Source organism: Copadichromis virginalis, linkage group LG10 (genome assembly GCF_057382275.1).
Source record: "Copadichromis virginalis isolate Kocher_CV1m ecotype Utaka linkage group LG10, C_Virginalis_male_GT1.1, whole genome shotgun sequence".
Taxonomy (NCBI): domain Eukaryota; kingdom Metazoa; phylum Chordata; class Actinopteri; order Cichliformes; family Cichlidae; genus Copadichromis; species Copadichromis virginalis.
In genome coordinates this window covers 9279490-9294879 of record NC_140627.1, presented here as the reverse complement: position 1 = coordinate 9294879, position 15390 = coordinate 9279490, and the positions used below count along the sequence as shown (strand labels likewise).

The window sequence follows — 15390 nt, the reverse complement described above, 5'->3', positions numbered from 1 at the left end:
GTTTATCTGTCCCTCCTCCAACTCTTAACTGAAATCACTGGTGCATTGACATCAGCAGCAGTGACTGATGATTGTCAAAACCATGTTGTGTTTTGTAGCTTATAAAAATGCTGACCCTTTTTGCTTATGGAGATTCTTAATCAGTTATGATAAAAGACTGTCTTCTATGCCCTTTTGCAAAAATAAACAGAACTATCCCCATATGGTATCACACGGACTAAAATAACCCGCACAAGCTGAAGCTCAAGTGTCATGAATATGAATTAAATGAGTGTAAGTCACGTGTGACTGTGTGTGTGTGTGTGTGTGCGTGTCACATTGTGAGCAAGAATTAACTGTGGTCACTGATGATCATTCATAGAATCTTTACTCTTTATTCTAGTTCATCTGTATGAGAATAAAAAATATAATCAAGCAAGTAAACAGAAATATCTCAGCATCAGATATTGTGCAAATCAAACATTCAGTCAAAAGCCATAAACAACAAAAGCTGTAGACGATGAGGATATGGTTAACCATACTTATTCAGCAGTAGCAGCTGGAGTATTATCCATGCCAACTGTATACACTCTCATGCTTAATGGGAGAACTGCCAGCATGCCAGAGAAAGACTTCCAACCCTCTGAATTCTTCCTTCCTCCCAATTCGTGTACTTTCTATTATTTTCCCATGAAAAAGTATTACTGCCACCATCATTTTTCAGAAGTGACACCTGAATAATTATGGTTAGGAAACAGTGCACATCAAAAAGTTTCTCTTAATCACTGGTCTAGCAAAAAGAACGATAAATCAATCCTTGAAAGCATACTTTTTCTCTTCACTTATCTTTAACAACCCATCAAGTAATCAAAAATTGGCAAAGCATGCAATAACTCATAATCCATGTAAATCCTTTTACATTAAATTGCAGGCAAACAGTCAGATTGAAGCGTCACGCCAGGTCAGAGGTGATGTGACCGCTATAAATAATGAACTGAGTGGCTGATTTGAAACATTGCACTATGATCAGTTATTGATTTCTCTTGCTGAGACTGTCAGTACTGTTTCAACTCTCTGGTGAGCGCCGAGGTCACTCATCAAGCTTTGGATTTAAGATCAATGTAGCGTATTATGATAGCTTCATTGCACTGATCATGTAAATCATTTTAAGATCAACTCCAATTAGAAACGCTTATTATCAGTTAGAACAACTTATGCTATGAATATAAAGCATGTCTAAATAATGCAGTTATTACACAAAAAGCACTTATGATTGGTCCCTAAGTCCTAAGTTTAAAAAAAAAAAAAAAAAAAAAGCACTTAAACAGGAAAATAAATCTTTCCCATCATATGACAAAGACTAAAATATAGGATATAGGAAACAGAGGACTGCAGCTGCACTTAAGAAGCATCTAAAGCACTGTTTTTAAAAACACAGGCAGAAAAAAAGCTAAAAGTGTATGAATTTGGCCCCTGGAGATGACAAGCTGTAGCTGAAGCAGTTACAACCTCTCTGAACTCACGCTTTGCAAACCTGGCCAAAACACAGCCATTTCTAAAGCTTGTACATCTCAAACAAGTGCAAATTATTCACAGGCTGAAAGTATAAGAAGAAGCAGCAGAAAATTGAAAATTATAGTGATTATGCTGTCTCTCTGTAGCAAGCAGTAATGACTGTTTGTCAAAGGCTGGCATAATGTGGCAACTCCAGTAACTATGCTACACATGCTTTATGTTTTAGTGTTACAGAGAAGATGCAATCTGTGTATCACATATATTTTGTAATGTCCCAGATTGAAAAAATATCCCTTTCCTCCCGTTCATTTTACACAAATGTCACCCTGAGAGTTGATAACACAAAATGTCCTTCAAACGGTTTAAGGTGTCTGCAACACCCTCCCAGCTTCTATATATTAGATTCTCATTCAAACCTTATATATACATAATAATCAAACAACTACTGAACTGACCTTTATGTGTACAATGCCGCACTAACAGGAGCGTAAAATCCTACATTTACGGACGTAAGCAAACGACACATTAACCAATCACGCTGTGAATATCAGACACAGTTTTAGAGGAGGCAGATTACTCACCTGCAGCTGCAAGGTGGACATTTTTTTCCCTTTACATGTTTTCAAGTATGACCCACATGAAATCCCCCTAATCCTGACATGTTTACCATTTTTGCGTGCCGTTTTTGGAGGAGAGACAGATGTGGCAGTACAGCATCCTCCTTTGTACATTATTGCAAATGCACCTACAACTGCAGTGTAACTTTTCATGTTGTGACGTCTTCACTCCGATAACGAGCGAGTTCATTTCCTGGCTACCAACGACAACACTGCAACTCGTCTTCAAACAGCCATATTACTGTTTGCTTCATGCCTGCGTTAACTAAAAAGCTGCACTCTCATAATTTATGTTTAGAGCAAAACGCACACTATGAGACACTGACGTCAGAGGACACACTACCATTTACAGTAAATTTCACTTTACAGCAGTGATAGCTAATTTGAAAGAGAACATACATGGAGATCTCCAACCAGAGAATCCTCTTGCAGACTCCATCATGCGGTTTACGTCATTTATTATGTACGTGGACTGGAGAGAGAAGGAGAGGGACAATCCTTTCTCTCGTGTTAGTGGAAATTAGCATCTTATAAAGCACATCACTAAACTATTTTGTTTTTTTCTTAACAGAAAATCTGAAGAAACTGTGGCCGAGTGAGAGAGTGCATTTGAACATTAAAATATACTGCACATTAATGACCTATTACAGAATAGTGTTTGCACGTGTTTTATCAGTCTCTGATGTTCTTCATCATCTGCGTGACAAACAGGTCTCTGATGATTCCTCCTCATGTGTGATCGGTAGATAGTATCAGTAGATAGTAATTTAACTCTGTGTCCCACTAAATCCACCACCCTGTTCAAGTGGAGAAAGGAAATTCATGGAAACTTGTAGGTTTGAATCACAAGCAAAGTGTTAGTTCACTTATTGGTCTTTGACTTCAGCTGGGCGACCTTAGCTTGTCCCAGCTTCATCTGAATATCAACAGGCCTCTCAAAGAAGCTGACTATGGCCGGTTCATTGAGCAGAGATGCTAGGACCTGCTCGAAGGAAAACGACCACTCGGTCTCTGAGAGGTCTTGACTGTTGTGGGAGCTGGAAGTGTCAGAGCTCTCTGGGGTTGTGGAGGACTCTTCAGTTGAAGACTCCTCGCCAGCAGTGGTATTGGCAGGCTTTTTGGACTCGGGTGGGCTGCTCGGCTCCTGCAGCCTCCGCCCCACCTCTTCCATCCTCAGGAGGAGGCTGGTCACATGAGCCACGGCTCGGTACAGTGACTCCTCCTCGGGATCACCATGAAAAATGTTGTACAGGGTCTTGGAGAACTGGATGAACTGAGTCTGCGATGGAAATGTGGGGGGAAAAAAAAGTTAAATGAGTCAATTTATTGTGAAAAAGATGAAGTCACACGGACACAACAAAGCATGGTTTGAATTACCTGATTAATTCTGGGCAGGTCTTTGATGGTTTCCTCTTTCTTTAATATTTCATTCTGCCATTGTTTCAGATAGGCCTGCAGGTCAACCTTCCCTCTTCCTGTCAGTTTAATTGACAAACTTAACTGTGTTACAAGAAATTATAATCCTTGCACAAATCCTTGTTGGAGCCATTAATCATTTGTTATAAATTTGGGTGTAATATTACCTCTTTCAGGGCTTTTCCTTATCACACCATCTTCTGGAAGATCAAAGGCTGAAACAGGGAAGCAGCATATAAACAAACTGTAGAGAAAAATGCTTCCACGCAAGTGTTAAGACAGAATTATTGCGATATTTAGTTAGAAAAGAGGAAATTAAATTGGAGTTTTGAGGAAGGACAAGAGGTAGCTAACCAGTGAGTCTACTCAAGTGAGAAGAATCTTCAGTCACTGGAATAAAGTGCTGGATTCTTTGTTCCTTTAAGTGTAAAGGACTACCTGTGAAGGCTAAAAGATATTGTCTGTAAGTGCACTGAAAGGAAAGAAAAGACAAAGGAGAAAGAATTCACAAGAGCAAAGCAGAGTTTAGGGCTAGATTTACTAAGCCAGTTTGTTTCAATGAAAACATTAATTACCAAGAGCAGCACAAAGGAGTCAACAACGCATGCAGATCTGATGAGGATCTACTACCAATCAAAATAATGGTCTAAAAGCAGTTTTTAATGCATATGGTTGTCTCTTATGAGAGAAAGAGAAGCAATTCAGATCTATGGAAGACAGCTGAGGGAGAATCAATGAGAATCTGATTTAAGGGTGAACTCTGGTACAAACTGATGGAGACCATTGAGTGATCATGAAGGTCGAAACAGCATTCTTTTTGTCAGCTCAGGTTTATAACCACATTAAGTTGAAATTTGTGTACAACAGCTGACCTAAGGCTGTAAACAAACAAAGCATTTACATTCAGATTCTGGATGAGCCATGTGTTAAAGTTATTATGCCACCTCCATAAAGACACAAATTTCTCTGAGGTTTTGAGCACTATTTTTGTATGCCATATGAGACTGGAGCAATTTATTAATTGCCACTTTAAGCTCTGCTCCGTTATAGCAAAACAGTAGAGCTGAGGTCCAGAAATATAGATCTAAACATGCTTTTTTCAGTGATGAATACATTTTATCCTTTGTATGATTTCCTTCTACATTGTTAGTAAATCTGGCCAATAAATAAAGAACGCAGATGTTAAATCCACACAGAGGTATCCGATTTTTAGATTTAAAAATAGCTGTGTATAGAATTGTTAATATTAAACATGCTACAGTATTATTCCATGCATCAAAAAAAAGAAACACTCGAATTTTTCCTTTTTTTGCTCCAACCTGAGCCACGTCTACATGTGTGTGCATGTGTGCATGTTGGTTTAAATGCGTAGATTAAACAACTCCCATCACAAGCCAGAAATGTAATATTATTTTCCTGATAGCTTTGTGGTGCATAAGCCTAAATATTGCCACATAAGTTACACATTGCACTCCTCTCAGCAAAAAGACCAATACCAACCTCTGAATGCAAACTAATTAAGAATAAGTGGAGAAAACATTTCCACCGAATTTCCAACAATGAAAGTGTCCTGAAGTATAAAATGCTACAGAGCATAAAGAACAATGCAGACCTCCACAGGGCTCTAAGTTAAAAAGGTACAACAAGACATGCTGCGGTCACTACAGCCAATCACAACAGAGCTAACGTAACCGAGTGGTCACTGCTTTCCGCCTGAAACTGATAAATGACTAAAGCTGCTCCACAGCTCTTCTGGACTGAAAAACCTGCAGCGTCTCAGCTCTGAAGAGGATATGGCTCCAATCATTTCAATGTAGAGTTTGGCCCAGTTCCAGTCCCTCTTATTCATACAGAGGAAGCAAACAAAACAGCGATCAGTGCACAGGTGGCAAATTTGAAGTGCGTCTCCACCATCTTGTTTAGACTGTGGCACCAGGATGTGACCTGTCCTTGGTGCTGAAGCAATGTCCACTTTCCATGAGACACAAAATAAGCTTTGCTGCTTGATGTTCACAGGCCTGGCACATCACAAGCGGTGACTCAGTGCTCATCTGCTGCTAAGCTGTCAGTTGTAATTTGAGCAGCACAGTCTCTCTTTCTGAAGAAACTAGCCCACTGCTAAATGCCCTCACAGCTCCTTAGACCTGTTGTTGCCATGACAAACTCTTTCACCCAGCATACGCTATTCTTACCCCTGCCTTCAACAAGCATCACGCACATAAGAGTCACACATTCAAGGACACTTTCTTCCCCGAGGCAATGTGCTCACTCATCAAATGCTGGGTTATGGGCTGAATTATTGAAATGACAACCCGTGTGCATTTCAGCCCTGCAGACCTCAGACTGACGTAACTATGTGACCTTTTATTTCACTTTGGGCTGCTTCTGTCAGTCTGCTGCTGCAGCGTGCATCAACTATATAGATTCCAGTCTGAAAACATTTGCTGCATTTGAACCTAAAGCAGTTTGTCATCACCATAGACACTGTGTGAAAGAAAGAGGTCAGAGGTTAAAGACAGTGTTGTGTAGTTTATGAGAGGCAGATGAAAATCAGATAGCAAAATAAAGGGCACAGGGCCATGAGAGAGAAGTTAACGATCTAGTCTTAAACTGAGATTGGTTTTATTAGTTGTTCATTACTTACCTGGTGGCAGGTGGAGCTTGAAGAGAAATTTCAACTTATTTGTGAAAGATCCGGTGTATAAATTATCTATGGGAGACGCAAAAGTTATAGTTTCAGCAGTGGGGACACTGAGGTTAAAAGTTTTACTAGAACAGAGCAGAGAACCAACAAATGTACCAAGGGCACAGCAGAATTCTTTAAAGTTAATGAGACCATCCTGGTTCTCATCTATCAGGCGGAAAACCCAGAGGGAGAGGGTGCTCTTGATGCTGCAGAAAGCCCAGGGCTCCAGCAGGGAGAAGAGCATGCTGAACTGTTGGAAACCCAGCTGGTACTGCTCCAGATAGGCCAGACTGGGGTCATGATGGAGCAGAGCTGGGCTGTTCATTGTCCAGTAGCAGCTGAGGAAATGCTGCCTCTGAAAGTAGATAAACAGAGAAGGAAGCATGACCTGTCCATCTTTCTTATTCTAACAAACAGTTAAGCATGGTGACAATAAAGATACAACATTGAAGTTCATGACTCACTTTGAATAAATTATAAAGCTCGTCCAGTTGTGAGGCACTGAATCTGACATCTTGGGACACCACACGGATCTGAAAACACATTTGACCTCGTTATTAAGGCCACAGTAATATTACAATTCAATCTATAAATTACTTTCACTCATATTTTTCACACATATTGAGAAGCCTGTTCTAACTCGGCAGATGTGTTCCTGGTGACCAGAGTAAATGCATAGGCAGGTCTGACATCATTTGTAAGAGCAATTCTCATATTTTGCTCTAAAGACCTTTTATAAGTTATCTGTTTCCCCTAAAATGACCACTGCCTGCTCCATTCTGTATGCTGGGCAAACATTGATGGCCATGTTTGTTTGGATTTTGTTGTAAGAACAAAACTGATATCAATGCATTCTCAAGCCTCCCATCCCTATTTTTACTTGTCACAACTAGGCACCCTAATCCAGGTCCTGCAAACAGGACTCTGAAGGGGTGAGGGGGAAATAAAATGCAAGGCAGCCAATAAGTTTTCACTCATCTAAAACTGCCACAAAAACCTGAATAGATATAAAATATATAACTTGTGTAATACTGTGTCCGAACAGGCCCCTGTACTAGTTACTCTAAGCTTACTTACCACGTTTTGCTTGGTTGTGTCCTCCAGTGTTTGAATCACATATAGTTTGTTTCTTTTCCGTGAACTCTCAACTTCCTCTGAACGAATATTTCCATATTTCTGCAAAGACCGTCACAACTTAGTTTTATTGAGAGAAAAAAAAAAAAAAACGGTGGGGAGGTTGTCTCTAATCGGTCACAGACTGAAAGAGCAAAGTTATACCTCATAGGCCTCTCGGATCAGCTCACTGATATCTACGCTGATGTGAGATGCTTTATCATTATTGCCTACTGAAGCTTGCTGCACTGTCGGGGGCAATGGGCTGTCTTTGTTTGTCACACTGTCAAAAAACCTGGAACAACACCAACAGACAAAGAGGGAGAGTATTATTTACAGTGTAATAATATTTAAAAGTCTCGGACATGCATAATTTTTGCATTCACAGACTTGTTGAGGATGGTGACAGCTTCTGCATCATCGTGGCAGCTGATCAGAGCCTCCATGTTGTAGTCCAGCACGGCCAGGCCAAGCTGCAGGATGGCTTTGATTCCATCATAAAAAAAACAATCCACCACGTTCACGGCGCTCTCTATGGGCAGCACACTGATGAAAAGCGTGAGAAACCAGGACAGAGACACGGAGGAGAAGAAGCTCAGGTCTGTCATGTGTTCCACCAGCTGGGGGAGGTTTTCTCTAATCAGATCTTCGAACACAGCCTGGTCAACCAAAGCACCTGACAAAATATTTTCATAGTGAGACTTTGCTCCTGGCATAAATAAAATGCCACGCTGCCAGGTATCCAGCAGAAGCCAATCTTTCCACTCTTACCAATAATTCGGCGGTTGAAGTAATCTGGCAGCATCCTCTCACAGACGGCTACCAGCAGCCAGAAAGCCTCCTCTTCTTTTGCATACAGCAGGAGAACCGAGGTGAGAATGTTCATAGCCTGAACAGGAGAGAAATAAACAGTATGGTTTAATAGGCTTCTCCCTCCTCCTAAGTACACAATGGTATAATATATCATCACAAGAGGCAAGGGAAGGACATATTTCAAAAGTTATTTTAAGTACCTGGCAGTATCCAATTTTAGGGTTCCTGTAGGCATAGGCAGTAAGGACTCTGCGAAGAGCTGAGATTCCTGTGTCGCTCTGAAAGGCCGGGTGCTCGGGGAGAGAGCGGTGCAGGTCTCTTTCAATCTCATCTGTAGCCAGAGTGCTTGTGCCCAGAGACTGTTCAACCAGCTCAGTGTAATAGCCAGGGTGAGTGGCCATGTCGTTTACAGCCCCTACAGAGTGTACAAAAAAAAAAGCCCCCACTCGGTTTAAAGTAAAAAAAGCACTTCAGTAGATGAAACTTTGATCACACAAGGCTTCATTAACCACTGACTGATGCTGCTTGTCACTATACGGGACACGGCAACTTTGATGTACAACCTGAGAAAAGCATCCACAGCTCTCCCCTCAAGGCCTCAGGAACGCCGCGCACAATCAAGTCTCGCGTCTTCCTGGTAAAGAACATACTCGTACCACGTCCATACTCAGAGAAATGGATGTTCCAAGACTGCTCCTTCATCTTCTCCTTAAGCTGTTAACCCAGAAGTATCAGAAGAAAGTTTTTCAGTTTGAGACATGATTGTATACATGCACTTTCTATGTACCACTGACCAGTTGTTTTCTTACATTCTTTCAAAATAAGCATCTGGAGGCATTACAAGATGGCTACTGAGGGAAAGGCTGTGCTTCTAAAAGGCAGCACACACAACAGTGCTACTAACAAAACGTGTATTTTTTTTAAATTCATGTATTCTTCATCTGATTTTATAACAACACCCAAGAACTAACCAGTCATCCACACTCACAGCAGACAGTTTCATGAGCCCATCTGAACCACAGAAACCCATCTGGATCTACATAAAGTTCCAGATCTGTCTGACATTATTTGTAATACCTGAGCAGACTTGACCCTGATCAAACTGTACATAACAGATGTGCTGTGTTTACACTGTAAATAAAGCAGCAAACCAGTAGTCATTATTATACTTTAAAAGGACAAAGAGCAGAAGTTGTATTCAATAATCCAAAGATTGCTAAACTCATTTCCTCATCAGGGGATTAACCATGCTGTGTCAATCAGGAAGACATAAATAACATAAAGTCTGTATGTATTTTACCACATACTTCAGCTAAGAGGATAGATTACAGGAGTCACAGGTTAGATGCCTATGAACGTTACAGTTTCATTTTGACTTTGTAGATTAATTGAGCTTGTTAATAACATGTGCAAATTGGACACTGATGGAGTCTTGGTTATAGATTTCCAATAAATGGTAAATGGCCTGCATTTGTATAGCGCTTTACTCAGTCCCTAAGGACCCCAAAGCGCTTTACACTACATTCAGTCATTCACCCATTCACACACAGGCAATGGCAAGCTACGTTGTAGCCATAGCTGCCCTGGGGCGCACTGACAGAGGCGAGGCTGCCGGACACTGGCGCCACCAGGCCCTCTGACCACCACCAGTAGGCAAACATGGGGTACCTTGCCCAAGATACTAACCCCAACTGCCAGGAGGCAGCCTGGGATCGAACCACCGACCTTCTGATTCGTGGCTGCCTGCTCTGCCACCTGAGCTACAGCCACCCCACCAATAATAAGTGCATCCTGTTTAGTTCTGGGTAGAACAGCTTTTTACTTTTTTGGGTATGGGCACAAATCCAAGCACATATGAAGATGTCTGCTGCACACTAGAACATGCAGATATATGCATGTGATCTGGTGATTTTACGCAAAAGGCCAGTAAAAACAAATCAATTTTCATTTGAGCAGATGAACTCTGTTGTTTACCATTTTGGGATCAAGGTTTTCAACATCCTGGGGGTGGAAAACAGTCATGAGAGCCTCGGTGCTCACGGCCTTGCTGCTGTCTTTCTGCCCCACCATTAAAGTTACGTCCTCTGGATTGTCCTCAAAGTGGTTTATGAGAGACTGACATTCTCCCCGTATGGCCTTCATGACAAAGACGTTAATCATTTTCAATGTCAGACAGCTCTGCATACTACAGGATGACGTTTAAAGAGAAGCAAAATGGCACAAATGAAACAATCACAGCACATTACCTCTGATGAAGCAGAGTGCTGTGGGCTAGCACTAATCCCACACCTACTACGGATTGTATTGGCAAGCCGCTGATAGTCCCGCACCTCAGAGAAACGCAGCGCCCTCTTGCCGCGCACGCACACCGTTAAAGCTCTGCTGCTGGAGTCTGGTTTCTCAACGTTAACAACCTAGAAGACAGAAATAAGGAGACAGACGGTCACATATGAGGTTTTCTGTTGTTCATCAGGTTGTTGTTTTTTTTGTTTTTTTAAAGACAAAACACTTTTTGTTTGACTTTACCTCTCGCATTGGAATAATGACATGGCATTGACTTCCATCCTGACTGGCAAAACACAGGTAGTTCTCCGACAGACAAATCTTGCCAAGCGTGTTAAAATGGCTGAAGGGAACCCACAAGAAGCTCTCGTGCACCTCTAACAGGTTTTCCTCTTTGGGAAGCCTGAAAAATGTCCTGAATTGCTCACTCTTTGCATTAGCTTCTAGCCCTCTGTGGAAACAGAAGAGCACAAACATCAGCCTCCAGCCTCCATTCACATCAGTCATCCATTTACATGTATTTCAAAATGATCCACACTGCTTAAACATTATTATAAAATAACAGGACGTGACTCCCTTGTCGACTGGGATCAAATGAAAACAATGGGAAAAGTAAACAAACATTGGAACTGTCTTTAAAGAACTGGCACTGGCAAGCTCAGGCGTGACTTGGTTGGCAATCCTGGCAGGTCACACCAAACATAAACCCTATCTGACTCAAGTCATACTTTGTTTTCTCGGGTTCTTTAACTTTGCATCTGGCACTAACAGGATCGTGTGAAGCTGCACTGCACAGCGTACAAAATATTACCTCTTTGTAATCTGCAGCGGGTCAGACAGCGCTGGCTCTCTCTGGAAGGACTCTTTATCAAAAAGACGCTTGATGGAGTAGTCAGCCAACTGTTCCATGATAACGAACGTTTCGTTCAGGTGCAGCAGCATGGAGAAGTAGTGATCCTCTCCATGAGCCAAAACATGGATGCTCTCAGTCAGAATGACATTAGAGGTTTTCTCCAGCCTCCAAAGCTCATCCCAGGAGATGACTAGTTTAACTGCACAGCATTAAAAAAATATGAAGTAGTTAAATTAATTGCTGGAAACAAAGAAAAAAATAAATACAATTATTCTTAAAACCTAAAAAGCTGTCATTACCTGGAACAAAAGAACTACTAAAAGATTCTGAGGCCATAAAAACCCACTATGACAGCAATTAGCAGCTGTCACACCCTTTATTACCACCAATCAACTTTCTAAAGACAGGCAGCAGCACGTGCTATGAATGGCAGAGAAATTGCTTACCCTCAGCTCCCAGAAGGTATGAATAGAAGCACAGGAAGTTTGTGCTGAGGTAGAGCCAGCCCTGGCAGGGTACTTTTCCTTTCCAGTAGCTGCATGAGTAATATGTGACCAGCTTTTCCTCTGGTGGCAGCTCAAACCACTTCTCAAACCTCAAGTGGGCTTCTCGAAACTTCTCGGGATCATCCTCCTGCACTAAGCATGTCTTCCCCTCTTCTGCAATAAGACCCTAAAATGTGACGTACACAGGGTTACTGCAGACTGTTTATATATATTATGGATATAATAATAAAGCAAGTAATCAACATTTCTGGGGATTAAAAAAAAAAATAGGTCTTCCTAAAGTCTCACTCTAATCTTGCCCTGTACAAAGCTGGTGACGTCTTCGCTGGAGTCAAAAACAGAGAGCGTCCTCATAATGTTCTGCTGCAGCCAATCCCAGTGCTGAATAATCTCCTCTTTGGTGACACCTGACCAAATGTTAAGAGGAAAAAACATAATACTAAGGTCAGCTTAATCGAAGAAATGTTGCAACAACTAGAGAACAGACAGCAATATTGACATGAAAATGCAGAGGGGCGTACCGCATGCTATTGACCAGTACACTTGTGAGTCTGGCGTGTGGTGCAGAATGCGATAAGGGGCCACTTTGGAAGTGGAGTCCAACACAGTATCCAGGGTTCCTACAAGGAGGCCTGTAGCATAAAGTACAATGATGTATAAAAAAAAAAGATAAATATCAGATTTACACATGAATCCTTATAGAAGCCTTCAATAATTTCTTGCCCTTCAAAAATGACATAAACAGAACTGTGTGCTGAATCATTTGCCTTTAGTTAGTCTGTGCAGGACTATCCAGTCATTGTTCATAGCTACATCTCAGACTGTGTTGAACGCATACTGACAGCGGAAATGCATGATCCCCCAGGTCCTCGTCAGGCCTAAAATTAGCTAAATCTGTTACCTCTACAACTTCTTTCTGACCTGCCCTCCATGAATAATTGACAAGGTCGAAGTGAAACCACTATCCTATGCATCGCGTCAGCATTAGACAGGCCACCCTGCTGAACACCCCCAAATATGCTCTAACGATGAGCTGCCAAGTAGTAAAGCATTCAGCAGATCAAACAAACACACTTTGCAGCGCAGAGCATGGTGATACTTCAGGTGTAAAGTGCCGTTTGCTTTGGAGAAGGGGGGGGACCATACTATTTAACCTCTATTATCATTAACCCTGACAGTTAGGACATCAGTACATTTCTAGCCACTGACAACATTATTAACAATCTAGTAGATGGTAATAGATAATCTACAAAAGCTGGATGTATTAGAAGTATTCCTCTGAGTTCCAAGTTAGTAAAGAAGGTCTTGTGGGTTAAACTGGAAACTTACTTGGGAGGAATTTAAGGACTTGATAAACTTGATGTTGTATAGTTTGCAGGAAAAAGAAATTATTTATACACACTGTGTATATATAACGCTACATTGTGACTACTCGAGTGAGCATCAGGGTCTCTCCACAAAGTGGCTGATGCATTTACTATCTGGGGAGCTGACACAGCAGTGACATTACAATTGCCCAGGTTTAATTTCTAGCCTGTGTGAGAAACAGGTGCACTTGTTCACAAACTGACCCAGCTCACCAGCAGAGTGGAAATGCCCTTTTTAAACCAGGAAAATCAACAAGCAGAATACTTCTGCTTTTATGAGTTGCTAAATTGTTGGGTGACACAACAATCCCTTAAAAAAGTGAATACAGCCTGTAATACAGGCCCCAAGGAAATGAAATCAGCGGTGTAGTGTACAGACCCCCTCGTCCACTCAGCTATAAGAAACATGAAACAAACCAAACGGGCCAATGAACTGACACGTACTACGTAAACCAGCTGTTCAGTACCTAAACTGACTCACGTAATTTGGACCCATAGCTCAAACCTGTTGCAAAGACGCTTTCCCCCCCCCTCTCGGTTGAGGAGTAGGCTGTGTAACAGCACCCGCCCTAACAGTGGCAGACATCTAGTTAGCTAGGGAAATTCTCCGCGAGTTAGCCAGCTATTAACTTGCGTGTTTCCTTGTGGTTTGTGAAGCCGCAGCAGCTGTCCCGAAAATACGATATGACAACAAAACCGCGAACATTACCTGTCAAACCGCCACCACCTTCTCCGTACCCTCGTCTCCTCTGCAGCACGAAATACTCGTTATCCTTCTCGGTGACCCACAATTTAAAAGCATTTTTCAGCAGAATCTCTTCGGGTTTGAGCCACATGGTTCTAATGTCGCCAAGTTATCTGTCAAACCGACCTGACATTTCACGGTTATCTCTAACGTACCCCGACAGCAAACCCATGGACATTTGTTTGCGTCCGAATCCCTCCCTTCCCACGTCGACAAGAAATGCTGCCAAAAGTGCAAGGCATTGTGGGATTGTAGTTTCTGAGGAGAATGAGGGGCTGTAGGCGGGTGATACTGCAACAGCGCAAATATACTACAGAACTGTGTTGTAAAAGTTTCCAGACATCTACAACGTCTTTGCTGATCTTTTTTATTTTTTGCCTCACAAACTGGATATTAAATATAGTAAAACAAGTATACCCTGTAAACCCTGTAAGGTGTTGGCACTATACATCTACTGCATTCTCCCCATTCTTCCAAATGTAAAATTTTAAAGAGAAAAATGTCAATCAAATTACAAATATTTCATTAATGAAATGCTAACGCATTCCCTCCACTTTCTCATAAAACAGTATGAGTCATAACACTGATTAAAAGAGATTTGCAGTGTAAAAAGATAAAAGGTGGCATGGGGGTGGGATCAACAGGAAGTCAGAATATCTGATCAAAATAAATACAAAATCTAAAACTGTTGTACAAAAAACTGCACTCTACCACATAGGAGTTTAAACATCATTTTGTATTGAATAACAGTTTTACCATTTAATGAAACACTATGTAGACTCTTTTCCTTAAGAAAGTCATAATCCTAATTTGTGCCAATTATTTAGGCAAAGGTTTTTAGCAACAAATATACTTAAAGTACCTAAATTAAAACCTTAAAGTGCTATCATTATGCAGAATGCTTCCACTCAGACTCACGATTATATTATGTAATTACAATTTGATTTATTAAAGTGTACTGTTTCCCTTTAATTTGTTATTTCACTTTAATGTTGCAGGATTGTCTGTGATTTGAATTATATGCTGCAGAGTAGCTTTATATGCAGTGAAAAAGCATCATATGCAACAGTTATTGGTAACTTTTTTTAATACGTGAAAAACAACAAGTAACTCACGTTTTAACATAAATAGGATGGAGCCAAAGTATATGCATACAACACTGAAGTAGAAGCAGAAAGTAGCATAACGTAAAAACAAATGAATATAGTAAATCTGTACTTGAGTAGTACATTGTACTATGTTAAATTCCAGCTGTGTTCCTATCCATAGATAGAACCTCTGGGCATGCCCTAATAAATATGCTAACAGTAGACTAAGCTTTCATTGTTCTTCCATTAACTTATTGGAGTATTTTTCTGCAATTACAAACTCTGTGTAAACAATCATGGTATCAAAATAAAGCTAACACTTATGACATTTCATCAGAGGTGTAAATATTACAGCGGTTTTTACTGTGTGAAAGTTACTGAGGCTGGAGAACAGAAAAAGTAAGTAGAT

At 41.1% G+C, this 15390-nt stretch overlaps 1 protein-coding gene across 2 annotated transcripts; it reads right to left on the bottom strand.

Moving 5' to 3' along the window:
* Positions 1 to 348: 348 nt before the first annotated feature.
* On the bottom strand, positions 349 to 14092 carry tbc1d8b (TBC1 domain family member 8B). Of its 2 annotated transcripts, XM_085469704.1 has the most exons (21): positions 13858 to 14092; positions 12303 to 12413; positions 12070 to 12188; positions 11722 to 11947; positions 11234 to 11474; positions 10666 to 10873; positions 10386 to 10553; positions 10114 to 10275; positions 8703 to 8853; positions 8340 to 8554; positions 8098 to 8215; positions 7717 to 8002; positions 7492 to 7621; positions 7291 to 7389; positions 6678 to 6746; positions 6328 to 6568; positions 6172 to 6237; positions 3882 to 3974; positions 3695 to 3742; positions 3489 to 3586; positions 349 to 3390 (listed from the first exon to the last, which is right to left on the bottom strand). In XM_085469704.1, exons 1-21 carry the CDS (start codon positions 13982 to 13984, stop codon positions 2974 to 2976), a joined length of 3393 nt encoding a protein of 1130 aa, XP_085325830.1. In that variant the 5' UTR covers positions 13985 to 14092; the 3' UTR covers positions 349 to 2973. The 2 variants fall into 2 exon arrangements, with proteins under 2 accessions (XP_085325830.1, XP_085325831.1); XM_085469705.1 differs by lacking the exon at positions 3882 to 3974.
* Between the last annotated feature and the right edge of the window lie 1298 nt (positions 14093 to 15390).

Bases quoted from the DNA above. Each gene is read 5' to 3' on its own strand.
- tbc1d8b (XM_085469704.1), bottom strand. From the start codon at position 13,984: ATGTGGCTCAAACCCGAAGAGATTCTGCTGAAAAATGCTTTTAAATTG. The intron at 11,948-12,069 runs GTGAGACTTTAG...GTCACATTTTAG, and splicing joins TTGTACAGGGCAAGATTAGA to GGTCTTATTGCAGAAGAGGG. The intron at 11,475-11,721 runs GTAAGCAATTTC...AATGCTGTGCAG, and splicing joins ATACCTTCTGGGAGCTGAGG to TTAAACTAGTCATCTCCTGG.